The sequence below is a fragment of the Oncorhynchus masou genome, chromosome 11 (assembly GCF_036934945.1).
Source record: "Oncorhynchus masou masou isolate Uvic2021 chromosome 11, UVic_Omas_1.1, whole genome shotgun sequence".
Classification (NCBI taxonomy): domain Eukaryota; kingdom Metazoa; phylum Chordata; class Actinopteri; order Salmoniformes; family Salmonidae; genus Oncorhynchus; species Oncorhynchus masou.
The window spans coordinates 13882198-13909773 of record NC_088222.1 but is presented as its reverse complement, the minus strand read 5'-3'; the positions used below and the strand labels follow the sequence as shown (position 1 = coordinate 13909773).

At 48.4% G+C, this 27576-nt stretch overlaps 1 protein-coding gene across 11 annotated transcripts in view; it reads right to left on the bottom strand.

Moving 5' to 3' along the window:
• Positions 1-27576, bottom strand: part of LOC135548142 (spermatid perinuclear RNA-binding protein-like) — a 183398-nt gene that overhangs the window by 44127 nt on the left and 111695 nt on the right. For 8 of the 11 annotated variants that reach the window (XM_064977436.1, XM_064977439.1, XM_064977437.1 and 5 more), the window contains 4 exons: positions 25414-25637; positions 10203-10567; positions 9803-9968; positions 2234-2396 (listed from right to left, as the gene is read on the bottom strand). In XM_064977436.1, coding sequence (XP_064833508.1) covers positions 2234-2396; positions 9803-9968; positions 10203-10567; positions 25414-25416 — 697 coding nt within the window. In that variant the 5' untranslated portion in view covers positions 25417-25637. The remainder of the gene's footprint in view (positions 1-2233; positions 2397-9802; positions 9969-10202; positions 10568-25413; positions 25638-27576) is intronic. The other 3 variants (XM_064977442.1, XM_064977444.1, XM_064977445.1) reach the window with 1 other exon arrangement.

Sequence of the window (27576 nt, the reverse complement as noted above, 5' to 3'; positions counted from 1 at the left end):
TGTGAACTTCTGACCCACTGGAATTGTGATACAGTGAATTATAAGTGCAATAATTTGTCTGTAATCAATTGCTGGAAAAATTACTTGTGTTACGCACAAGTAGATGTCCTAACCGACTTGCCAAAACTATTGTTTGTTAACAAGAAATTTGTGGATTTTTGTAAACTTCTGACTTCAACTGTATCTTTTATTTTTTTATCCACAGATTGTGAGTCAATATAACTAGTGTTATATTATTTATTGACTGACTATGACTTTTATTTTAAGTGAATTCCTGAACCTGTGACCAGAAACAAGCTACAAAGGGGCAATACCATGAATACATGTTGCCTATCTATCTTTATAGAATTTAAAGCAGAAGTGCATTCATATCTATCATTCTATTTAAATGGCCTTGTTGAGTAACAGTCTGTCTCAGAAGAAGCCCCTCCCACTCCCTTCCCTCACCAGCCAGCCGCACCAAGTGCTCGCTAGTGATCTGGTGCCATATTCTGCTGTAAATGGAGTGGCTCTCTATGCAGCGTGTCATCCAGAGTGGGCAACATTAAACCCTGGAAATGGTCATGGTCTTCCAGCTGAGTACTGACAGAACTAGGACTGATGGTCGGTTCATAGACATTACCATCCAAAGTGGCAAGGCCAAACCAATCACATTGTTTCCATCTTCATATCAATCGTGCCTCACTTTCTAATCAATGCAACGGTATTCGACCCTGGAAATGTCTGTGTTCTTTCAGCTATGTACAGGCTGTGTACACTGAAAACACACTGTGTACAGACAGCAGCCTGGGTTCATATCAATTGCTGTGATGAGTTCCTGTTGCCAATGAGTTGCTGTGTAACATTGAGCCGTTCCTCACTGGGACAGGGTCCTTGACCTGTCTGTCTCTCGCTAGAAATACGTTGGGTACGAGAGGGGCTTGTCGTTCACTGTGATCTACAGCCGTACCCGTATCAACTCTTATTTAGACCTTACTGTCGAGCAGGATGGAACACGATGGATTTCGTTAGCCCCGCAGCTGTGTTTAGTTAGCCCCGCAGCTGTGTTTAGTTAGCCCCGCAGCTGTGTTTAGTTAGCCCCGCAGCCGTGTTTAGTTAGCCCTGCAGCTTGGTTTAGTTAGCTCTGTAGCTGTTTAGTTAGCCCCGCAGCTGTGTTTAGTTAGCCCCACAGCTGTGTTTAGTTAGCCCCGCAGCTGTGTTTAGTTAGCCCCGCAGCTGTGTTTAGTTAGCCCCGCAGCTGTGTTTAGTTAGCTCCGTAGCTGTGTTTAGTTAGCCCCGCAGCTGTGTTTAGTTAGCCCCGCAGCTGTGTTTAGTTAGCCCCGCAGCTGTGTTTAGTTAGCCCCGCAGCTGTGTTTAGTTAGCTCCGTAGCTGTGTTTAGTTAGCCCTGTAGCTGCGTTTAGTTAGCCCTGTAGCTGCGTTTAGTTAGCCCTGTGTTTCAGCTGTTTTTCGTTAGCCCTGTAGCTGTGTTTAGTTAGCCCTGTGTTTAGTTAGCTGTAGCTGTTTTAGTTAGCCCTGTAGCTGCGTTTAGTTAGCCCTGTAGCTGTTTAGTTAGCCCTGTAGCTGTGTTTCGTTAGCCCTGTAGCTGCGTTTAGTTAGCCCTGTAGCTGCGTTTAGTTAGCCCTGTAGCTGCGTTTAGTTAGCCCTGTAGCTGCGTTTAGTTAGCCCTGTAGCTGTTTAGTTAGCCCTGTAGCTGTTTAGTTAGCCCTGTAGCTGTGTTTAGTTAGCCCTGACAAAGAGGCCCAAGGATGCTTTACAGGCCAATGTAGCCAAGCTGTTGACAACATGACATGCTACAGGGCAGCATAGTAGGGTGAAGAATGACTATGGCCGCCACTAAACATCTACCACTTTTCTTTTGGCTTGCAGGAAGACATGTCAATACCGATTTGAGACTACATGAGCCCTGAGCCTTATATGGCCCAGACTGTGTGGGTGCACCTGTCTATTTGGTTTGAACAAGAACTAGTGTCTTATGCATGTATTGTCTCCCCAAGGTGGAGAAATACAGGCTCAGGGAGGAGCAGGGAACATGGATATATTCACTGATCAAGCTTCCTGTGTCCCAGAGGAGCGCTGCCAACAACACTGCTGCTGCTCGACACGCCCCCCCCCCCTTTGTATTCCTCTTCACCCTACCCCCATTTCACTACCTCAGTTGGAGGGGGAAGAGACAACAGACAAACATAAACAGGAAAACAGCAGCTTGGCTTTACAAAGACGTGTGTGTGGTACCTTGTTCATCCGTGGTACCTTGTTCATCTGTGTCGCTGTCTTCTCTCATCTGTGGAGAGCTGAGGGTGACCTTCAGGGTGAGTTTGGGCTCTGTCGTGCAACACACTAAGATGGCCGCCTCTGGCACGCATCGGTGCACCTCGTACTTCTCCTCTGTTAGCTTCTATTAGGGGTCAGAGTTCAATCACAGAGGTGAAGGGTTAAAGGTCATAGCCAGAATAAACTGTACTTGAACGTTGACTGGGTCATTATGATCTCAGCTGGTCTCAGTCCAGGATGTGAAAGCCGTTAAGAGCAAACCCATTCACCAACACTACACAAACACTTGTGCGTGCACTTACATACTACGTGCAGACACTTACGGGCACACACACACACCCACTCACAGACAATGCATTTACAAAACAGATTATAAGAAGAGAGAGGGGGAGAACAAAAGAGAAAGAAAAAAAACGTGATTGATGTAGAGTCTGAAAGATAGTTCTGGTGTGGAGGCTGAAAGCTAGTTCTGGTGTGGAGGCTGAAAGCTAGTTCTGGTGTGGAGGCTGAAAGCTAGTTCTGGTGTGGAGACTGAAAGCTGTTCTGAGGCTGAAAGCTAGTTCTGGTGTGGAGGCTGAAAGCTAGTTCTGACGTGGAGGCTGAAAGCTAGTTCTGGTGTGGAGGCTGAAAGCTAGTTCTGGTGTGGAGGCTGAAAGCTAGTTCTGGTGTGGAGACTGAAAGCTAGTTCTGGTGTGGAGGCTGAAAGCTAGTTCTGACGTGGAGACTGAAAGCTAGTTCTGGTGTGAAAGCTAGTTCTGACTGAGGCTGAAAGCTAGTTCTGGTGTGGAGACTGAAAGCTAGTTCTGACGTGGAGGCTGAAAGCTAGTTCTGACGTGGAGGCTGAAAGCTAGTTCTGACATGGAGACTGAAAGCTAGTTCTGACGTGGAGACTGAAAGCTAGTTCTGGTGTGGAGGCTGAAAGATAGTTCTGGTGTGGAGGCTGAAAGCTAGTTCTGGTGTGGAGGCTGAAAGCTAGTTCTGACGTGGAGGCTGAAAGCTAGTTCTGGTGTGGAGGCTGAAAGCTAGTTCTGGTGTGGAGGCTGAAAGCTAGTTCTGGTGTGGAGGCTGAAAGCTAGTTCTGGTGTGGAGGCTGAAAGCTAGTTCTGGTGTGGAGGCTGAAAGCTAGTTCTGACATGGAGACTGAAAGCTAGTTCTGGTGTGGAGGCTGAAAGCTAGTTCTGGTGTGGAGGCTGAAAGCTAGTTCTGGTGTGGAGGCTGAAAGCTAGTTCTGACATGGAGGCTGAAAGCTAGTTCTGACATGGAGACTGAAAGCTAGTTCTGACATGGAGACTGAAAGCTAGTTCTGGTGTGGAGGCTGAAAGCTAGTTCTGGTGTGGAGAATGAAAGCTAGTTCTGGTGTGGAGGCTGAAAGCTAGTTCTGGTGTGGAGAATGAAAGCTAGTTCTGGTGTGGAGGCTGAAAGCTAGTTCTGGTGTGGAGGCTGAAAGCTAGTTCTGACATGGAGACTGAAAGCTAGTTCTGACGTGGAGGCTGAAAGCTAGTTCTGGTGTGGAGGCTGAAAGCTAGTTCTGGTGTGGAGACTGAAAGCTAGTTCTGGTGTGGATGCTGAAAGCTAGTTCTGGTGTGGAGGCTGAAAGCTAGTTCTGGTGTGGAGGCTCAAAGCTAGTTCTGTCGCTATTAATTCCACACGCACAGTTACGATGTGTGTCTCCTTCTTATGCATCTTCCCTAATACACACACAGTTAAGATGTGTGTGCCAGTCCTTTATATTAAGTCTCTCCTCATATAAGGGAAATAAATTACCCCTGGCACCAGTGATCCGGCTTAAGATCAGATTATGAATATTAGAGTGTCAGCAGCACTCAGACAGACACACACACGCACACACGCGCATACACACACACACACACACACACACACACACACACACACACACACACACACACACACACACACACACACACACACACACACACACACACACACGAGTGCACTGACTTAAACACACGCACACACTACCAACAATACATAAAAACAGACACATACAAGGATACAAAGCCAGTCTTTCTCTCTTTATGCTGTATCCTAGTGTATTCAGTCTCTCTCTCTAGGCTGTATCCTAGTGTATTCAGTCTCTCTCTAGGCTGTATCCGAGTGTATTCAGTCTCTGTCTTTGTGCTGTATCCGAGTGTATTCAATCTCTATTTATGCTGTATCCTAGTGTATTCAATCTCTATTTATGCTGTATCCTAGTGTATTCAGTCTCTCTCTAGGCTGTATCCTAGTGTATTCAGTCTCTCTCTAGGCTGTATCCTAGTGTATTCAGTCTCTCTCTAGGCTGTATCCTAGTGTATTCAGTCTCTCTCTAGGCTGTATCCTAGTGTATTCAGTCTCTCTCTAGGCTGTATCCTAGTGTATTCAGTATCTCTCTAGGCTGTATCCTAGTGTATTCAGTCTCTCTCTTTATGCTGTATCCGAGTGTATTCAGTCTCTCTCTTTATGCTGTATCCGAGTGTATTCAGTCTCTCTCTTTATGCTGTATCCGAGTGTATTCAATCTCTATTTATGCTGTATCCTAGTGTATTCAGTCTCTCTCTCTAGGCTGTATCCTAGTGTATTCAGTCTCTCTCTCTAGGCTGTATCCTAGTGTATTCAGTCTCTCTCTCTAGGCTGTATCCTAGTGTATTCAGTCTCTCTCTAGGCTGTATCCTAGTGTATTCAGTCTCTCCCTAGGCTGTATCCTAGTATATTCAGTCTCTCTCTTTATGCTGTATCCTAGTGTATTCAGTCTCTCCCAATGCTGTATCCTAGTGTATTCAGTCCCCCTCTAGGCTGTATCCTAGAGTATTCAGTCACTCTCTAGGCTGTATTCCAGTGTATTCAGTCTCTCTCTTTATGCTGTATCCTAGAGTATTCATTCTCTCTCTAGGCTGTATCCTAGTGTATTCAGTCTCTCTAGGCTGTATCCTAGTGTATTCAGTCTCTCTCTAGGCTGTATCCGAGTGTATTCAGCATCTCTCTAGGCTGTATCCGAGTGTATTCAGTCTCTCTCTTTATGCTGTATCCGAGTGTATTCAATCTCTATTTATGCTGTATCCTAGTGTATTCAGTCTCTCTCTCTAGGCTGTATCCTAGTGTATTCAGTCTCTCCCAATGCTGTATCCTAGTGTATTCAGTCCCCCTCTAGGCTGTATCCTAGAGTATTCAGTCACTCTCTAGGCTGTATTCCAGTGTATTCAGTCTCTCTCTTTATGCTGTATCCTAGAGTATTCAGTCTCTCTCTAGGCTGTATCCTAGTGTATTCAGTCTCCCTCTAGGCTATATCCTAGTGTATTCAGTCTTTCTCTTTTGGCTGGAGCCAGTGGGTTTGGCGGCGAATATGAAGCGAGGGCCAGCTGACTTGGCATACAGGTCGCAATGGTGAGTAGTATATGGGGCTTTGGTCACAAAACTGATGGCACTGTGATAGACTGCATCCAACTTGCTGAGTAGAGTGTTGGAGTCTATTTTGTAAATGACATCGCCGAAGTCAAGGATCGGCAGGATAGTCAGTTTTACAAGGGTATGTTTTGCAGCATGAGTGAAGGAGGCTTTGTTGCGAAATAGGAAGCCGATTCTAGATTTCATTTTGGATTGGAGATGTTTAATATGAGTCTGGAAGGAGAGTTTACAGTCTTGCCAGACACCTAGGTATTTATAGTTGTCCACATATTCTAAGTCAGAACTGTCCAGGGTAGTGATGCTAGGCAGGCGGGCGGGTGCGGGCAGCGATCGGTTTAAGAGCATGCATTTAGTTTACTAGCGTTTAAGAAGAGTTGGAGGTCACGGAAGGAGTGTTGTATGGCATTGAAGCTCGTTTGGGGGTTTGTTAAGACCGTGTCCAAAGAAGGGCCAGATGTATACAGAATGGTGTCGTCTGCGTAGAGATGGAGCATGGAATCACCCGCAGCAAAAGCGATATCATTGATATATACACAGAAAAGAGTCGGCCCAAGAATTGAACCCTGTGGCACCCCCATAGAGACTGCTAGAGGTCCGGACAACAGGCCCTCCGATTTGACACACTGAACTCTGTCTGAGAAGTAGTTTGTCAACCAGGCGAGGCAGTCATTAGAGAAACCATGGCTGCCGAGTCTGACGATAAGAATGTGGTGATTGACCGAGTCGATGGCCAGGTCGATGAAGACGGCTGCACAGCACTGTTTTTAATCGATGGTGGTTATGATATCGTTTAGGACCTTGAGCGTGGCAGAGGTACACCCGTGATCAGCTCGGAAACCGGATTGCATAGCTGAGAAGGTACGGTGGGATTCGAGATGATCAGTGATCTGTTTATTAACTTGGCTTTTGAAGACTTTGGAAAGGCAGGGCAGGATGGATATAGGTCTGTAACAGTTTGGGTCTAGAGTGTCTCCCCCTTTGAAGAGGGGGATGACCGTGGCCGCTTTCCCATCTTTAGGTATCTCAGACGATACAAAAGAGAAGTTGAACAGACTGGTAATAGGGGTTGCGACAATGGCGGTGGATAATTTTAGGAAGAGGGTCCGGATTGTCTAGCCCAGCTAATTTGTACGGGCCCAGGGATTGTCTAGCCCAGCTGATTTGTACGGGCCCAGGGATTGTCTAGCCCAGCTGATTTGTATGGGTCCAGGTTTTGCAGCTCTTTCAGAACATCTGCTATCTGGATTTGGGTGAAGGAGAAGCTGGGGAGGCTTGGGCCAGTTGCTGCGGGGGGTGCAGAGCTGTTGGCCGGGGTTGGGGTAGCCAGGTGGAAAGCGTGGCCAGCCATAGAGAAATGCTTATTGAAATTCTCGATTATCGTAGATTTGTCTGTGGTGACAGTATTTCCTAGCCTCAGTGCGGTGGGCAGCTGAGAGGAGGTGCTCTTATTCTCCATGGACATTACAGTGTCCCAAAACTTTTTGGAATTAGTGATGCAGGGTGCAAATTTCTGTTTGAAAAAGCTAGCCTTAGCTTCCCTAACTGACTGAGTATATTGGTTCCTGACTTCCCTAAAAAGTGGCATATCGCGGGGACTATTCAAAGGTAGTGCAGTGCGCCACAGACAGCTCCTATAAGACAGCTCCTATAAGACAGCTCCTATAAGACAGCTCCTATAAGACAGGGTCGTATAAAACAAGGCTTATAAGACAGTTCCCATAAGACAGGTATACCTGTCTATGTAGCTAAGTAAGTATAACCTTAACTACATATGTGCATGTATGCAAGCGTGTGTGTTTTCTGTTCCTGCCGTGCATGTGTTTTACTAATTAGTAAACCTCCTGGCTGACACTTCTATAATAATTACACATGCTAGCAGCTGTCCTATAAGACAGGGTCTAATACAACAGCCCTATAAGACAGGGTCGTATCTTCTCTGCCCCTAGGCTCTCTGATTCTTCTCTGATTCTGCCCCTCTCCTCTGACAGGGTCTGCCCCTAGACTACTCTCTGATTCTGCCCCTAGCCTACTCTCTGATTCTGCCCCTAGCCTACTCTCTGATTCTGCCCCTAGCCTACTCTCTGATTCTGCCCCTCGCCTACTCTCTGATTCTGCCCCTAGGCCACTCTCAGATTCTGCCCCTAGGCCACTCTCAGATTCTGCCCCTAGCCTACTCTCTGATTCTGCCCCTACTCTCTGATTCTGCCCCTCGGCTACTCTCTTCTGCCCCTATTCTCAGATTCTGCCTCGGCTACTCTCCGATTCTGCCCCTCGGCTACTCTCCGATTCTGCCCCTCGGCTACTCTCCGATTCTGCCCCTCGGCTACTCTCTGATTCTGCCCCTCGGCTACTCTCTGATTCTGCCCCTCGGCTACTCTCTGATTCTGCCCTCGGCTACTCTCTGATTCTGCCCCTCGGCTGCGGCTATTCTGCCCCTCGCCTACTCTCCGATTCTGCCCCTCGGCTACTCTCCGATTCTGCCCCTCGGCTACTCTCCGATTCTGCCCCTCGGCTACTCTCCGATTCTGCCCCTCGGCTACTCTCCGATTCTGCCCCTCGGCTACTCTCCGATTCTGCCCCTCGGCTACTCTCCGATTCTGCCCCTCGGCTATTCTGCTCTGATTCTGCCCCTCGGCTACTCTCTGATTCTGCCCCTCGGCTACTCTGCCCCTCGGCTACTCTCCGATTCTGCCCCTCTGATTCTGCCCCTCGGCTACTCTCTGATTCTGCCCCTCGGCTACTCTCTGATTCTGCCCCTCGGCTACTCTCCGATTCTGCCCCCTCGATTCTGCCCCTCGGCTACTCTCTGATTCTGCCCTCGGCTATTCTGCCTCTCTCTCTGATTCTGCCCCTCGGCTACTCTCTGATTCTGCCCTCGCCTACTCTCTGATTCTGCCCCTAGCCTACTCTCTGCTGCCCCTACTACTCTCTGATTCTGCCCCCGCCTACTCTCTGATTCTGCCCCTCGCCTACTCTCTGATTCTGCCCTCGGCTACTCTCTGATTCTGCCCCTCGGCTACTCTCTGATTCTGCCCCTCGCCTACTCTCTGATTCTGCCCCTCGGCTACTCTCTGATTCTGCCCCTCGGCTACTCTCTGATTCTGCCCCTCGGCTACTCTCTGATTCTGCCCCTCGGCTACTCTCTGATTCTGCCCCTAGGCTACTCTCTGATTCTGCCCCTCGGCTACTCTCTGATTCTGCCCCTCGGCTACTCTCTGATTCTGCCCCTCTACTCTCTGATTCTACTCTCTGATTCTGCCCCTCGATTCTGCCCCTACTACTCTCTGATTCTGCCCCTCGGCTATTCTGCCCCTCGGCTACTCTCTGATTCTGCCCCTAGCCTACTCTCTGATTCTGCCCCTAGCCTACTCTCTGATTCTGCCCCTAGCCTACTCTCTGATTCTGCCCCTAGCCTACTCTCTGATTCTGCCCCTAGGCTACTCTCTGATTCTGCCCCTCGGCTACTCTCTGATTCTGCCCCTCGGCTACTCTCTGATTCTGCCCCTAGGCTACTCTCTGATTCCTACCTACTCTGATTCTGCCCCTAGCCTACTCTCTGATTCTGCCCCTAGCCTACTCTCTGATTCTGCCCCTCGGCTACTCTCTGATTCTGCCCCTAGGCTACTCTCTGATTCTGCCCCTAGGCTACTCTCTGATTCTGCCCCTAGGCTACTTTCTGATTCTGCCCCTAGGCTACTCTCTGATTCTGCCCCTAGGCTACTCTCTGATTCTGCCCCTAGGCTACTCTCTGATTCTGCCCCTAGGCTACTCTCTGATTCTGCCCCTAGGCTACTTTCTGATTCTGCCCCTCGGCTACTCTCTGATTCTGCCCCTAGGCTACTCTCTGATTCTGCCCCTAGGCTACTCTCTGATTCTGCCCCTAGGCTACTTTCTGATTCTGCCATGCCCATTGTGACTTTACAGAGCACACACTTTTACAGGATGGATGATGCTGGGGTAAGGAGGACTGAATGACTTCTTACAGGATGGATGATGCTGGGGTAAGGAGTACTTCTTGCAGGATGTTGGGCCAGTATTTACTACATTACAAAAGTCCATCCTGTGTGTTTATTACCAACAGAAGGAGAATACATGAGCCGAATATGCCACAGTGTGTGTGTCTCTTACCTGTATCTGCAGCGGCAGGTTATCACAGACAGCACACAGCAGTGTCTCTGTTGGTTTCTCTCTACACATCAGCACCAGCTCCAGGTCCATGTCCTGTTTGATGAGCAGACCTTTAGCCACCAGGCCGATCCTCATCACGCCACACAGAACACCTCCACTGGGCTCACTGAGGATAACCGACAGATAGCCGGGTTACACTCAAAACATTTAAACCACCTATCAGACCTAGGTCAAATTTGGGGTTCGCAATTATTTAAACCCAGGTCATCCCAAAAACCTCATAAAATCAACAAGATCATAAAAATATGTCAGGACCTGAAGAACAAAAATGTCAGTCTAACCAGCAGTCACCAGACAGCCCCCTATATCCCAGCATGCATCGGTTAGAACCAGAGCCCACCTGCTACCGCCGTCTGTGGAGTCATCTGGGCTGGCTCTGGGACTAAGACTGGGGTCGTCGTTAGGGTTAAGGTCATCGTCATGGTCACAGCTACCATCCTTTGGCACCGGGCTGTCTGTGGGGTTGGGCTGGCCGGCTGCTGCGTCGGACTGACCGTCTGTCTGGCCGACTGCTGCGTCTGTCTGGCTGTTGCTCTGCACTGATTGAACGCTGCTCTGGTCTATCCAATCAGAGACGTGTTTGAGGGCACCCTCCACGGTGGACACCAGGGCCTGGACCGCCTCCAGCTCAGACGATGATGGGTAGACGGAGGAGTGCTTGGCCATGACGTGACGGTCATCATTACCGAACGAACGGAAGGACCTCTGTGGGGGAGGGGGAGAGTAAAGAACACAATGAACTCACACACAAAAATAACACAATAAAAGTCCAAGGCACATTCTCCCATACACACAATGTCAATCACAATCTCCCCCCCACAGGGATGGCGTGCATCTCACGGATGAGGGAAACAACCTTTTCCTTGAGAGTCTGAGAGCTGATCTCTCCTCCGTTGTAGCAAGACGCACACAGTAGTTCACACCACCACACCCTGCCACTTGCCAGCCACTCCACGAACCCAAAGGCTCGACCTTATAAATTATAATAAGTGTGTGTGTGTGTGTGTGTGTGTCAGGAGGGGACTGTCAAAACTAGAGGTCGACCGATTATGATTTTTCAACGGCGATACCGATTATTGGTGGACAAAAAAAGGCCGATTCCGATTTTTACAATTTATTTGTAATAATGACAATTACAACAATACTGAATGAACACTTATTTTCATTTAATATAATACATCAATAAAATCAATTTAGCCTCAAATAAATAATGAAACATGTTCAATTTGGTTTAAATAATACAAAAACAAAGTGTTGGAGAAGAAAGTAAAAGTGCAATATGTGCTATGTAAGAAAGCTAACGTTTCAGTTCCTTGCTCAGAACATGAGAACATATAAAAGCTGGTGGCTCCTTTTAACATGAGTCTTCAGTATTCCCAGGTAAGAAGTTTTAGGTTGTAGTTATTATAGGGATTATAGGACTATTTCTCTCTATACCATTTGTATTTCATATACCTTTAGTATTGCCAGTGTAACAGTATAGCTTCCGTCCCTCTCCTCGCTCCTCCCTGGGCTCGAACCAGGAACTCAACGACAACAGCCACCCTCAAAGCAGTGTTACCCATGCAGAGCAAGGGGAACAACTACTCCAAGTCTCAGAGCGAGTGACGTTTGAAACGCTATTAGCGCGCACCCCGCTAACCATTTCACATCACATCGTTACACCAGCCTAATTTCAGGGGTTGATAGGTTTGAAGTCAAACAGCAGAGCTGCTGGCAAAATGCACGAAAGTGCTGTTTGAATGAATGCTTATGAGCCTGCTGGTGCCTACCATCGCTCAGTCAGAATGCTCTATCAAATCATAAACTTAATTATAACACAACACACAGAAATACGAGCCTTCGGTCATTAATATGGTCGAATCCGGAAACGATCATCTCGAAAACAAGACGTTTATTCTTTCAGTGAAATACGGAACCGTTCCGTATTTTATCTAACGGGTGGCATCCATCAGTCTAAGTATTCCTGTTACATTGCACAACCTTCAATGTTATGTCATAATTACGTAAAATTCTGGCAAATTAGTTTGCAATGAGCCAGGCGGCCCAAACTGTTGCATATTCACCTGATTAATATTGCCTGCTAACCTGGATTTCTTTTAGCTAAATATGCAGGTTTAAAAATATATACTTCTGTATATTGATTTTAAGAAAGGCATTGGTGTTTATGGTTAGGTACACGTTGGAGCAACGACAGTCCTTTTTCGCGAATGCGCACTGCATCGATTATATGCAATGCAGGACACGCTAGATAAACTAGTAATATCATCAACCATGTGTAGTTATAACTAGTGATTATGATTGATTAAGTTTAATGCCAGGCTAGCAACTTACCTTGGCTTCTTACTGCATTTGCGTAACAGGCGGGCTCCTCGTAAGGCAGGTGGTTAGAGCGTTGGACTAGTTAACCGTAAGGTTGCAAGTTTGAATCCCTGAGCTGACAAGGTAAAAATCAAGAGGCTACATACACAGTGTGGTACGGTGTACCTGTAATTACTAACATTTATTTGACTACTGTATTTAATAATTGTGAGATGAAATGAAATGGATGTGTGTACTGTGTTTTTGTGTTTACACAGCGGACTCTGCGAAGCGAGTATGTTGTTGTGTGTGTGTGTGTGTGTATGTGTTCCAACTGCCAAGAGTGTTATATTTACCTTTGCTCTATGCTTGCTTTTACACCAAACCAATTACACAAGACATTCACCGCTCCACTGCGGCTGAAGCCAGTCAGCCACATTACATAAACACATTAGATGGTGTAATTCATGTGGAGCTGTGCTGTGTAGTGAATGTGCAGCACTGCCCTCCAATAATAATATCTTCAGTCCAACCACTTACAGGTCTGGTAGCACGCTAACCACTTACTGGTCTGGTAGCACGCTAACCACTTACTGGTCTGGTAGCACGCTAACCACTTAGTGGTCTGGTAGCACGCTAACCACTTACTGGTCTGGTAGCACGCTAACCACTTACAGGTCTGGTAGCACGCTAACCACTTACAGGTCTGGTAGCACGCTAACCACTTACAGGTCTGGTAGCACGCTAACCACTTAGTGGTCTGGTAGCACGCTAACCACTTAGTGGTCTGGTAGCACGCTAACCACTTAGTGGTCTGGTAGCACGCTAACCACTTAGTGGTCTGGTAGTAACCACTTAGTGGTCTGGTAGCACGCTAACCACTTACTGGTCTGGTACGCTAACCACTTACTGGTCTGGTAGCACGCTAACCACTTACTGGTCTGGTAGCACGCTAACCACTTACTGGTCTGGTAGTGGTCTGGTAGGCTAACCACTTACTGGTCTGGTATAACCACTTACTGGTCTGGTAGCACGCTAACCACTTACTGGTCTGGTAGCACGCTAACCACTTACAGGGTCTGGTAGCACGCTAACCACTTACAGGTCTGGTAGCAACCACTTACAGGTCTGGTAGCAAACCACTTACAGGTCTGGTAGCACGCTAACCACTTACTGGTCTGGTAGCACGCTAACCACTTACTGGTCTGGTAGCACGCTAACCACTTACTGGTCTGGTAGCACGCTAACTACTTACTGGTCTGGTAGCACGCTAACCACTTACTGGTCTGGTAGCACGCTAACCACTTACTGGTCTGGTAGCACGCTAACCACTTACTGGTCTGGTAGCACGCTAACCACTTACAGGTCTGGTAGCATGCAAAGCCCTGTTCCCGCACACATACAGACACACACCCTCGCTATTCAAAAACTGGCTGACCAGGTGTCAAGGTCAAAAGATTGTGTGCGGTTCGGAATGTGACAAATGGAACATTTTGATTAATGTTTAAACAGCCATTTTCTTCTGTTAAAACAACAAAAAAATAATAAAATTCCACGTCAATGCACAACAATGGTCCTATTATGTATGTATGACTGCTAGGGCCTGGTAATGAAGTTCTATCTACCGCAGTCATATACCCTTGAAAGCACCACGGCTACGGCATGTGTGTCTGTCTGGAAGGGTACACTACGGCTTTTAAATGCCGACACAAAACCTTCTTTGGAGATCATTTCGAAGCGCAACTAAACGGCCATTTTACTTGTCTGTAAAGGAATGCCACTTCTGCAGTGGGCCTAACGTCCATCAACAGGCGACCAGAACTGTCAATCAAATAATCTAGAGACCACTCTCTCCTAAAAAAGTACTTTAAAGTTTGTTAAATACCGTGACTTACCAAGAGGTTTACTAGAAAGAAAACATCTTCTGCCAGGAATCGACTCCTAAGATTCAGGATTTTTGGAATGGAGAAGACCGATTATTTGAAGTACTTCTGAGAGCAAACACATGCATCTTTCATAGCGAGCAAGCGAAGGACGGACAGAGAAGGAAGGGACACAGTAGAAGGAAGTGACACAGTAGAAGGAAGGGACACAGTAGAAGGAAGGGACACAGTAGAAGGAAGGGACACAGTAGAAGGAAGGGACACAGTAGAAGGAAGTGACACAGTAGAAGGAAGGGACACAGTAGAAGGAAGGGACACAGTAGAAGGAAGGGATACAGTAGAAGGAAGGGACACAGTAGAAGGAAGGGACACAGTAGAAGGAAGGGAGACAGTAGAAGGAAGGGAGACAGTAGAAGGAAGGGAGACAGTAGAAGGCAGGGACACAGAAGGCAGTGAGACAGTAGAAGGCAGGGACACAGTATAAGGCAGGGACACAGTAGAAGGCAGGGACACAGTAGAAGGCAGGGACACAGTAGAAGGCAGGGAGACAGTAGAAGGAAGGGAGACAGTAGAAGGAAGGGAGACAGTAGAAGGCAGGGACACAGTAGAAGGAAGGGACACAGAGAAGGAAGGGACACAGAGAAGGAAGGGAGACAGTAGAAGGAAGGGAGACAGTAGAAGGCAGGGACACAGAAGGCAGTTAGACAGTAGAAGGCAGGGACACAGTAGAAGGAAGGGACACAGTAGAAGGCAGGGACACAGAGAAGGCAGTGAGACAGTAGAAGGCAGGGACACAGTAGAAGGCAGGGACACAGTAGAAGGCAGGGACACAGTAGAAGGCAGGGACACAGTAGAAGGCAGGGACACAGTAGAAGGCAGGGAGACAGTAGAAGGCAGGGACACAGTAGAAGGAAGGGACACAGGAGAAGGAAGGGACACAGTAGAAGGAAGGGAGACAGTAAAAGACAGGGACACAGTAGAAGGCAGGGACACAGTAGAAGGCAGGGACACAGTAGAAGGCAGGGACACAGTAGAAGGCAGGGACACAGTAGAAGGAAGGGACACAGTAGAAGGAAGGGACACAGTAGAAGGCAGTGAGACAGTAGAAGGCAGGGACACAGTAGAAGGCAGGGACACAGTAGAAGACAGGGACACAGTAAAAGGCAGGGACACAGTAAAAGGCAGGGACACAGTAGAAGGCAGGGACACAGTAAAAGGCAGGGACACAGTAAAAGGCAGGGACACAGTAGAAGGCAGGGACACAGTAAAAGGCAGGGACACAGTAAAAGGCAGGGACACAGTAGAAGGCAGGGACACAGTAAAAGGCAGGGACACAGTAGAAGGCAGGGACACAGTAAAAGGCAGGGACACAGTAGAAGGCAGGGACACAGTAGAAGGCAGGTCACCAAGCAGACCTATTTCGCAATTTTTGCCGTGTAATGCCTCGCAACTTCTGTAAAACAGGGCCTATCATCAATGAATAGTCAATAAAACATCAGTGCCATTAATAGGCTCGGATATTCTATATGCAATAGTCCGAAGACTGAACGTACTCTCGCATTATTAGCTAAGAGAAAGAGCAGGCAGTGGCTCGGGTGGTTGTTGTCCTTGATGATCTTTATGGCCTTCCTGTAACATCGGGTGGTGTAGGTGTCCTGGAGGGCAGGTAGTTTGCCCCCGGTGATGCGTTGTGCAGACCTCACTACCCTCTGGAGAGCCTTGCGGTTGTGGGCGGAGCAGTTGCCGTACCAGGCGGTGATACAGCCCGCCAGGATGCTCTCGATTGTGCATCTGTAGAAGTTTGTGAGTGCTTTTGGTGAAAGCCGAATTTCTTCAGCCACCTGAGGTTGAAGAGGCGCTGCTGCGCCTTCTTCACGATGCTGTCTGTGTGGGTGGACCAATTCAGTTTGTCTGTGATGTGTATGCCGAGGAACTTAAAACTTACTACCCTCTCCACTACTGTTCCATCGATGTTGATAGGGGGGGGGGGTGTTCCCTCTGCTGTTTCCTGAAGTCCACAATCATCTCATTAGTTTTGTTGACGTTGAGTGTGAGGTTATTTTCCTGACACCACACTCCGAGGGCCCTCACCTCCTCCCTGTAGGCCATCTCGTCGTTGTTGGTAATCAAGCCTACCACTGTTGTGTCGTCCGCAAACTTGATGATTGAGTTGGAAGCGTGCGTGGCCACGCAGTCGTGGGTGAACAGGGAGTACAGGAGAGGGCTCAGAACGCACCCTTGTGGGGCCCCAGTGTTGAGGATCAGCGGGGTGGAGATGTTGTTGCCTACCCTCACCACCTGGTGGCGGCCCGTCAGGAAGTCCAGTACCCAGTTGCACAGGGCGGGGTCGAGACCCAGGGTCTCGAGCTTGATGACGAGCTTGGAGGGTACTATGGTGTTAAATGCCGAGCTGTAGTCGATGAACAGCATTCTCACATAGGTATTCCTCTTGTCCAGATGGGTTAGGGCAGTGTGCAGTGTGGTTGAGATTGCATCGTCTGTGGACCTATTTGGGTGGTAAGCAAATTGGAGTGGGTCTAGGGTGTCAGGTAGGGTGGAGGTGATATGATCCTTGACTAGACTCTCAAAGCACTTCATGATGACGGAAGTGAGTGCTACGGGGCGGTAGTCGTTTAGCTCAGTTACCTTAGCTTTCTTGGGAACAGGAACAATGGTGGCCCTCTTGAAGCATGTGGGAACAGTAGACTGGGACAGGGATTGATTGAATATGTCCGTAAACACACCAGCCAGCTGATCTGCGCATGCTCTGAGGGCGCGGCTGGGGATGCCGTCTGGGCCTGCAGCCTTGCGAGGGTTAACACGTAAAGGAGAGTCCGCATGTTTTGGTTGCAGGCCGTGTCAGTGGCACTGTATTGTCCTCAAAGCGGGCAAAAAGTTATTTAGTCTGCCTGGGAGCAAGACATCCTGGTCCGTGACGGGGCTGGTTTTCTTTTTGTAATCCGTGATTGACTGTAGACCCTGCCACATACCTCTTGTGTCTGAGCCGTTGAATTGAGATTCTACTTTGTCTCTATACTGACGCTTAGCTTGTTTGATTGCCTTGCGGAGGGAATAGCTACACTGTTTGTATTCGGTCATGTTTCCGGTCACCTTGCCCTGATTAAAAGCAGTGGTTCGCGCTTTCAGTTTCAGGGGGGGATAGAGGGATAGGACCAGCCCAGGGCAGATTGCATAAAAAATTCAGCCTGTGATTTATCAGCACAACGCTTGATAGCTCCTGCACAAAAGATGGCCCCGTTTTATTGTGGTTTTAACAACCTTTCAAATTACCACACACACGTGCGCAGGGCAGGCACACACACAGAAAGCCGGATCCTTTTCCCAATTACTTAGTCTCAGCGAGTGGGGTCAGTCAACCACTATAAATCTGGTATAGAGAGAGACAATGAGAGATCCAGTATACTGTGTGTACACACACACACACACACACACACACACACACACACACACACACACACATCAGTAAGTCCTAGCTCAGTTTGAGGTCCTGACAGCAACTGCCATTTTACACACTTCTACCATAAACACTACAATACCCAGCGTGCATTGATAAGCGCATAGCTAAGGATAATATTCCATGTTCCAGAACTACAATACAAAACTAGGATCGATGTGGATCTTTTAAATCATAATGAATAACAGGCGGGACCTAATCCTAGATCACTAATGATATTCATTCTGTCCTGGCCCGAGCAGAGCTGAGGAGGAACAGAGGAGTATAACAAGGTCTCAACACTCTCTCTGAGAAGTCAATAGAGATATAGATGCCAGACGGATTGTGTCTGTGTGTTTGTGTGTGTGTGTGTCTCCACAAATTATAAAATCAAATTAAAAAAACAATAAGGAAGCAGGGCTCTGTAGTGTGGTGTGCTGTGGTGTCATGTGCTGTGGTGTGTGGTGTGGTATGTGCTGTGGTATGTATGCTGTGGTAGGCTTTGGCGGTATTCAGTATATACCGTATACCGGGGTATTTGGAAAAAGCCACTGGATGGTTTTTCAATACCGTGGAAACTATTTCTTTAAAAAATTGCCTAAAATCTTCTAAATGCTCTGCAGTTGTGCATTTGTTTTGCTAATTTAGTAGCTAGTTTGTTTCTAGCTAAGTGGTTAGCTTCTACCAAAATGAAGCATTTGATTGGTAACAGCAGAGAATCCTTTCCTGGATCAAGAGCCTTGCTGCCTAATATTCGTTTTGTGCAGAAAATGTGAGAATCATTTTTTAGTAACTTTTATAGTTTAGGTCAGAAACTGTACAAGATGTTCGCAACGCAGTCGTTAGCATTTAGTTAGCATTCTCTATGAGGACACCTTAGTACATATTTGCATTTTGTTAGCATTCTGGTTAGTGACGTGTTTTGGGCTTTGAATATTAGTACTTTTAAAATAAATACCTGCAGTCAACTTGTGCACTAGGTAATAGATAAAGCAGATTGCATTCATCATTTTGTCTATTATATAATTTGCCTGTTATGAAGCTTACCGGTGCTATGAAGCTTACCGGTACTATGAAGCTTACCGGTACTATGAAGCTTACCGGTGCTATGAAGCTTACCGGTGCTATGAAGCTTACCGGTGCTATGAAGCTTACCGGTGCTATGAAGCTTACCGGTGCTATGAAGCTTACTGGTACTTGAAGCTTTTTCATTATGAAGCTTTTCTTAAATTGAACCTTTTTTAACTAGGCAAGCCAGTTAAGAACACATTATTTTTTACAATGACTGCCTACCGGGGAACAGTGGGTTAAATTTTTCAAACAGAAATTTGCATCCTGTAGCACAAACTACAAACAGTTCTGAGACACTGTAAAGTCCATAGAGAACAAGAGCACCTCCTCTCAGCTGCCCACTGCACTGAGGCTAGGTAACACGGTCACCACCGATAAATCCATGATAATCGAAAATTTCAATAAGCATTTCTCTACGGCTGGCCATGCTTTCCTCCAGGCTACCTCAACCCCGACCAACAACTCCGCACCCGTCTTCATCGAACTGGCCAATGCTTTTGACTCTGTCAATCACCATATTCTTATCGGCAGACTCAATAGCCTTGGTTTCTCAAACGACTGCCTCGCCTGGTTCACCACCTACTTCGCAGACAAAATTCAGTGTGTCAAATCGAACCTCTGGCAGTCTCTATGGGGGTACCACAGGGTTCAATTCTCGTGCCGACTCTTTACTCTGCATATATCAACGATGTCGCTCTTGCTGCGGGTGATTCCCTGATCCACCTCTACACAGACGACACCATTCTGTATACATCTGGCCCTTCTTTGGACACTGTGTTAACCTGTTGATGCTCTGGGGGCGCTATTTCATTTTTGGATGAAAAACGTTCCCGTTTTAAACAAGATATTTTGTCACAAAAAGATGCTCGACTATGCATATAATTGATAGCTTTCGAAAGAAAACACTCTGACGTGTCCAGAACTACCAAGATATTTTCTGCGCGTGCCCTAGAACGTGAGCTTCAGGCAAAACCAAGATGAGACGGCATCCAGGAAAAGAGCAGGATTTTTGAGGCTCTGTTTTCCATTGTCTCCTTATATGGCTGTGAATGCGAGAGGAGTGAGTCAACCCTTTCTGTCGTTTCCCCAAGGTGTCTGCAGCATTGTGACGTATTTGTAGGCAGATCATTGGAAGATTGACCATAAGAGACCACATTTACCAGGTGTCCGCCCGGTGTCCTGCGCCGAAATTGGTGCGCAAAAGTCAGCTGCCAGTATTTTTCCATGGGATTCAGAGAGGAAAGCAAGCTTCCACGAACGATATATCAATGAAGAGATATGTGAAAAAACACCTTGAGGATTGATTCCAAACAACGTTTGCCATGTTTCATATTATGTAGTTAATTCGGAAAAAGTTTGACGTTGTAGGTGACTGAATTTTCGGTTCGTTTCGGTAGCCAGATGCAATGTAGAAAACGGAACGATTTCTCCTACACACAGACGCTTTCAGGAAAAACTGCGCATTTGGTATGTAACTGAGAGTCTCCTCATTGAAAACATCAGAAGCTCTTCAAAGGTAAATGATTTTATTTATTTGGTTATCTGGTTTTTGTGAAAATGTTGCGTGCTAAATGCTACTCAAAATGCTATGCTAGCTTTGCATACTCTTACACAAATTAGTCAATTTCTAAAGTTCAAAAGCATATTTTGAAAATCTGAGATGACAGTGTTGTTAAGAAAAGGCTAAGCTTGAGAGCAGACGCATTATTTTCATTTTATTTGCGATTTTCAGAAATCGTTAACGTTGCGTTATGCTAATGAGCCTGAGGCTTTAGTCACGATCCCGGATCCGGGATGGGGAGTTCCAAGAGGTTTTAACGAACCTCCAAACAAGCTTCAATGCCATTTTTATTTAACCTTTATTTAACCAGGCAAGTCAGTTAAGAACAAATTCTCATTTTCAATGACGGCCTAGAAACAGTGGGTTAACTGCCTGTTCGGGGCAGAACGACAGATTTGTACCTTGTCAGCTCGGGGGTTTGAACTCGCAACCTTCCGGTTACTAGCCATACAACACTCCTTCCGTTGCCTCCAACTGCTCTTAAACCTTAGTAAAACTAAATTCATGCTCTTCAACCGTTCGCTGCCTGCACCAGCCCGCCCGACTAGCATCACTACTCTGGACAGTTCTGACCTAGAATAAGTGGACAACTATAAATACCTAGGTGTCTGGCTAGACTGTAAACTCTCCTTCCAGACTCATATCAAACATCTCCAATCCAAAATCAAATCTAGAATCGGCTTCCCATTTTGCAACAAAGCCTCCTTCACTCACGCCGCCAAACTTACCCTAGTAAAACTGACTCCCCTACCGATCTTCGACTTCGGCGATGTCATCTACAAAATAACTTCCAATACTCTACTCAGCAAACTGGATGCAGTCTATCACAGTGCCATCTGTTTTGTTACTAAAGCACCTTATACCACCCACCACTGCGACCTGTATGCTCTAGTCCGCTGGCCCTCGCTACATATTCGTTGCCAGACCCACTGGCTCCAGGTCATCTATAAGTATATGCTAGGTAAAGCTCTGCCTTATCTCAGCTCACTGTTCAAGATAACAACACACACCTGTAGGACGCGATCCAGCAGGTATATCTCACTGGTCTTCCCCAAAGCCAACACCTCCATTGGCCACCTTTCCTTACAGTTCTCTGCTGCCAGTGACTGGAATGAATTGCAAAATCGCTGAAGCTGGAGACTTACATTTCCCTCACTAACTTTAAACATCAGCTATCTGAGCAGCTGACCGATCGCTGCAGCTGTACATAGTCCATCTGTAAATAGCCCACCCAATCTACCTACCTCATCCCCATAAAACAGGTGCTAGTTTCCCAAAACAGCGGTTTGAGCCAGTCACGTGTGTTTGTTTACAAAGAAGCAACAAAGAGCAAAATGGGAGCTTCGTGAGGTGAGTCATCTATGCAGCGAACTTCAGTGAGGTGATCAAGTTACACTTGTATGAAATTCACTACTAATGTAGTGATATATGTACTACATTACACCTTAATATCTTACGTTAGTTTGCAAGATCAAGCGTCTTGGTAGCTGCATCAGAGACAATCCCCTCCTGGATTAAGATAACATTTGTTTGTGAGTGCTACAAACTGCGATTTGAGATATTTGCACATCTTATTGAGCTGGGATGTCTGTCCTAGTAATACATGTTTTCATGTGATCGCTAGCATTTACCTAGGAGCCGCTATGATAAACCCTTAGTACTTGTTAGCATTATGTTAGCATTCTGGTAAGTGGCGTTTTTGGGGGTATTTTTTAGTAATAGAAATATATATACAGCTTCTTGTGTGCACTACTGGTAATACCGTATATCCTGGGATGGCACAGTATGAAGGTATAGAACTCTGGATACTGCCCAACCCTATTATGTGGTGTGGCGTGGTGTTGTATGTGTGTGTGTGCGCGCACATTTATCAGTGTGTGTTTCCTAAACAGCCTAGCTATGGTGAGCACAGCCCTTATTATCCAGGGTTATTTATGAACACCCCCTATACACCTCCTGCCCTCCCTCCCTTTTAATAATTAATGGTGCTGTCTGCGCTCCCCTGGGGCTCAACTTCAGAGTCAGGGGTAAGAAAAAATCTCCCTCCCTCCCTCCCTCCCTCCCTCCCTCCCTCCCTCCCTCCTCTCTCTCTTCCTCCACCTCTGTCTCTCTCTTCCTCCCCCACTCTCTCTCTCTCCTCCACCACTCTCCTCCACCACTCTCTCTCTCTTCCTCCACCACTCTCTCTCTCTCCACCACCACTCTCTCTCTCTTCCTCCACCACTCTCTCTCTCTTCCTCCACCACTCTCTCTCTCTCTCCACCACTCTCTCTCTCCACCACTCTCATCCCTCTTCCTCATCTCTCTTCCTCCACCGCACTCTCTCTCTTCCTCCACCGCTCTCCTCCTCTTCCCTCCACCGCTCTCTCTCTCTCTCCCTCCACCGCTCTCTCTCTCTCTTCCTCCACCGCTCTCTCTCTCTCCTCCACCGCTCTCTCTCTCTCTTCCTCCACCGCTCTCTCTCTCTCTCCTCCACCGCTCTCTCTCTCTCTTCCTCCACCGCTCTCTATCTCTCTTCCTCCACCGCTCTCTATCTCTCTTCCTCCACCGCTCTCTCTCTCTCTCCTCCACCGCTCTCTCTCTCTCTTCCTCCACCTCTCTCTCTCTCCCTCCACCTCTCTCTCTCTCCTCCACCTCTCTCTCTTCCTCCACCACCTCTCTTCCTCCACCTCTCTCTCCACCTCCACCTCTCCACCTCTCTCTCTCTCTTCCTCCACCACTCTCTCTCTTCCTCCACCACTCTCTCTCTCTACCACTCTCCCTCCACCACTCTCCCCCCTCTCTACTCTCCCTCCCTCCCACCACTCTCTTCCCCAGCTCTCTCTCTTCCTCTACCTATCTCTCTCTCTCCTCCACCTATCTCCCTCTCTTCCTCCACCACTCTCTCTCTCTCTAGCACTCTCTCTCCCTCTCTTCCTCTACATATCTCTCCCTCCTTCCTCTACATATCTCTCTCTCTTCCTCCACCTATCTCCCTCTCTTCCTCCACCACTCTCTCTCTCTCTCCTCCACCACTCTCTCTCTCTCTCTCTTCCTCCACCACTCACTCTCCCTCTCTTCCTCCACCACTCACTCTCCCTCTCTTCCTCCACCACTCACTCTCCCTCTCTTCCTCCACCACTCACTCTCCCTCTCTTCCTCCACCACTCACTCTCCCTCTCTTCCTCCACCACTCACTCTCCCTCTCTTCCTCCACCACTCACTCTCCCTCTCTTCCTCCACCACTCACTCTCCCTCTCTTCCTCCACCACTCACTCTCCCTCTCTTCCTCCACCACTCACTCTCCCTCTCTCCTCCACCACTCACTCTCCCTCTCTTCCTCCACCACTCACTCTCCCTCTCTTCCTCCACCGCTCTCTCTTCCTCCACCACTCACTCTCCCTCTCTTCCTCCACCACTCACTCTCCCTCTCTTCCTCCACCACTCCCTCTCCCTCCCTCCACCACTCCCTCTCCCTCTCTTCCTCCACCACTCACTCTCCCTCTCTTCCTCCACCACTCTCTCTCCCTCTCTTCCTCCACCACTTCTCCCTCTCTTCCTCCACCACTCTCACTCTCTCTTCCTCCACCACTCTCCCTCTCTCTTCCTCCACCACTCTCTCTCTCTTCCTCCACCACTCTCTCCCCTCTCTTCCTCCACCACTCTCTCTCCCTCTCTTCCTCCACCACTCTCTCTCCCTCTCTTCCTCCACCACTCTCTCCCTCCACCACTCTCTCTCCACCACTCTCTCCTCCACCACTCTCTCTCCCTCTCTTCCTCCACCACCTCTCCCTCTCTTCCTCCACCACTCTCTATCCCTCTCTTCCTCCACCACTCTCCCTTCCTCCACCACTCTCTCTCCCTCTCTTCCTCCACCACTCACTCTCCCTCCCTCTCTTCCTCCACCACTCACTCTCCCTCCCCCTCTTCCTCCACCACTCACTCTCCCTCCCTCTCTTCCTCCACAACTCACTCTCCCTCGCTCTCTTCCTCCACCACTCACTCTCCCTCTCTTCCTCCACCACTCACTCTCCCTCTCTTCCTCCACCACTCACTCTCCCTCTTCCTCCACCACTCTCTCTTTCTCTCCCTCCACCACTCTCTCTGTCTCTTCCTCCACCACTCTCTCTGTCTCTTCCTCCACCACTCTCTCTGTCTCTTCCTCCACCACACTCTGTCTCTTCCTCCACCACTCTCACTCTCTTCCTCCACCATTCTCCCTCCACCACTCTCCCTCTTCCTCCACCACTCTCTCTCTTCCTCCACCACTCTCTCTCTCTTCCTCCACCACTCTTTCTCTCTCTTCCTCCACCACTCTTTCTCTCTCTTCCTCCACCACTCTCTCTCTTCCTCCACCACTCTCTCTGTCTCTTCCTCCACCACTCTCTCTGTCTCTTCCTCCACCACTCTCTCTGTCTCTTCCTCCACCACTCTCTCTGTCTCTTCCTCCACCACTCTCTCTGTCTCTTCCTCCACCACTCTCTGTCTCTTCCTCCACCACTCTCTCTGTCTCTTCCTCCACCACTGTCTCTTCCTCCACCTAACCCTCTCTTCCTCCACCTATCCCTCTCTTCCTCTACCACTCTCTCTCACTTCCTCTACCACTCTCTCTCACTTCCTCTACCACTCTCTCTCACTTCCTCTACCACTCTCTCACTTCCTCTACCACTCTCTCTCGCTCTTCCTCCACCACTCTCCGTCCCTTGTTCTCTTCCTCTCATTCTCTCTCCTTCCTTCTCACTCTCCCTACCTCACTCGTTTTCTCCTCTCTTGTTCTCTCCATTTTGTTCTTCCTCTCCTCTCTCCAACGTGTTCCTGAAATCCTCTCTAGCTCATTTCCTCTACTATCTCTATTTCTCCCCTCTCTCCCTCCCCGTTGATGGCCCAAGTCTAGGTGCACTGTTGTCTGATCAGAGTAATATTACACCCCTCACCATCCACCTACTTCTGACCTAAAGCACAAAACTCTGTCTTCACACTGACATTACTAACACAATCTAGGGACCATCTATACCTTTTGCCTCTTTCCAGGCCATCGTTGTAAATAAGACTTTGTTTTCAACTGAACTGCCCAGTAAAATATGTTAAATAAATAAAAAGCATGGATGCTGCAGACTTCCCAGGTTAAACAAGTATCTCCACTGAACAATAACTCAATAACTGTATTGAGCGGTATGTCTACTGTAGAAACAGAATAGATTAACATATTGATACTCCTCACTCATCATAGACATTCTGACAGGAAGCACTTGCACAAGCAGAAACACACACTCATGCAAGCACACACACACACACTACTTACCATGCCTGCAGGAGGAGTGGGGGCTCCTTGTTTGTCTCCCTTTGTGACCCGGGTGAGTTTTCGGGTGAGTTTCCAGGTGCGTTGCCGGGTGAGTTTTCAGGTGCGTTGCCGATGTGGCTCTGCGATATCAGGACAGATCAGGGGTATCCTCTGCTCTCTGACTCCTCATACGCTCCCCTCTGACCGAGCCCCCCAGACTACAGACCGGACTTCCTCTGTCTCACCTGGAGGGACAGAGACAAATGGAGAGAGAAAGAAGGATGGATAGATTGAGAGAGAGAAAGAGACAGAGAGATAGACAGGGAGAGAGACAGGGAGAGACAGAGAGATAGGGAGAGAGACAGGGAGTGAGACAGAGACAGGGAGAGACACAGGGAGTGAGACAGGGAGAGAGACAGGGAGTGAGACAGAGGGAGACAGGGAGAGAGACAGGGAGACAGACAGGAGACAGGGAGTGAGACAGGGAGACAGGGAGTGAGACAGAGAGACAGGGAGAGAGACAGGGAGGAGAGAGACAGGGAGTGAGACAGGGAGACAGAGAGAGAGAGACAGGGAGTGAGACAGGGAGAGACAGGGAGACAGACAGAGAGACAGGGAGTGAGACAGGAGAGGAGAGACAGAGAGACAGAGAGAGACAGAGAGAGAGGGAGAGACAGAGAGACAGAGAGAGAGACAGGGAGTGAGACAGAGAGACAGGGAGTGAGACAGAGAGACAGAGAGAGAGACAGGAGTGAGACAGAGAGACAGACAGAGAGACAGAGAGACAGGGAGACAGGGAGTGAGACAGAGAGACAGAGAGAGAGACAGGGAGTGAGACAGGGAGAGACAGGGAGAGAGACAGGGAGACAGAGAGAGAGACAGGGAGTGAGACAGAGAGACAGGGAGAGAAGGGAGGAGACAGAGAGAGAGGGAGGGAGAGACAGAGAGACAGGGAGACAGAGAGACAGGGAGTGAGACAGGGAGTGAGACAGGGAGGGAGACAGAGAGACAGAGAGAGAAACAGGGAGTGAGACAGGGAGACAGGGAGTGAGACAGGGAGACAGAGAGAGAGAGACAGGGAGAGAGACAGAGAGAGACAGGGAGAGAGACAGGGACAGAGAGAGAGAGAGAGACAGGGAGTGAGACAGGGAGACAGAGAGACAGAGAGAGAGACAGGGAGTGAGACAGAGAGACAGAGAGACAGAGAGAGAGAGACAGGGAGAGAGACAGGGAGAGAGACAGGGAGAGAGACAGGGAGAGAGACAGGGAGTGAGACAGGGAGACAGAGAGAGAGACAGGGAGAGAGACAGGGAGAGAGACAGAGAGACAGAGGAGAGACAGAGAGACAGAGAGACAGAGAGACAGAGAGAGAGAGACAGGGAGTGAGACAGAGAGACAGACAGAGAGAAACAGGGAGTGAGACAGGGAGACAGGGAGTGAGACAGGGAGACAGAGAGACAGAGAGAGAGACAGGGAGTGAGACAGAGAGACAGGGAGAGAAACAGGGAGACAGAGAGAGACAGGGAGTGAGACAGGGAGACAGAGAGACAGAGAGAGACAGGGAGTGAGACAGAGAGACAGGGAGAGAAACAGGGAGTGAGACAGGGAGACAGAGAGAGAGACAGGGAGTGAGACAGGGAGTGAGACAGGGAGTGAGACAGAGAGACAGGGAGAGAAACAGGGAGTGAGACAGGGAGACAGAGAGACAGAGAGAGAGACAGAGAGACAGAGAGAGAGACAGGGAGTGAGACAGGGAGTGAGACAGAGAGACAGGGAGAGAAACAGGGAGTGAGACAGGGAGACAGAGAGACAGAGAGAGAGACAGAGAGACAGAGAGAGAGACAGGGAGACAGGGAGAGAAACAGGGAGTGAGACAGGGAGACAGAGAGACAGAGAGAGAGACAGAGAGACAGGGAGTGAGACAGGGAGTGAGTGAGAAAGGAAAATACTGATCAGGAAAATGCAACCAGACAATAGTATATTTTCTACCAAAACCCTCCTTAATAATGATCCTACAGCTACAATACATGACCACTCCTCCCCCCTTTCCTACTTTAGTGCACACACACCTCAGCAGGGTTATGGTCTAGTCTTTGTCTGCACGTAGAGAGAGGAGAATGTATTGCTAAGCTGAAGACGAGACAGTCGAGCCTTATTCACATTTCATGATCTGGGGAGGAGCGC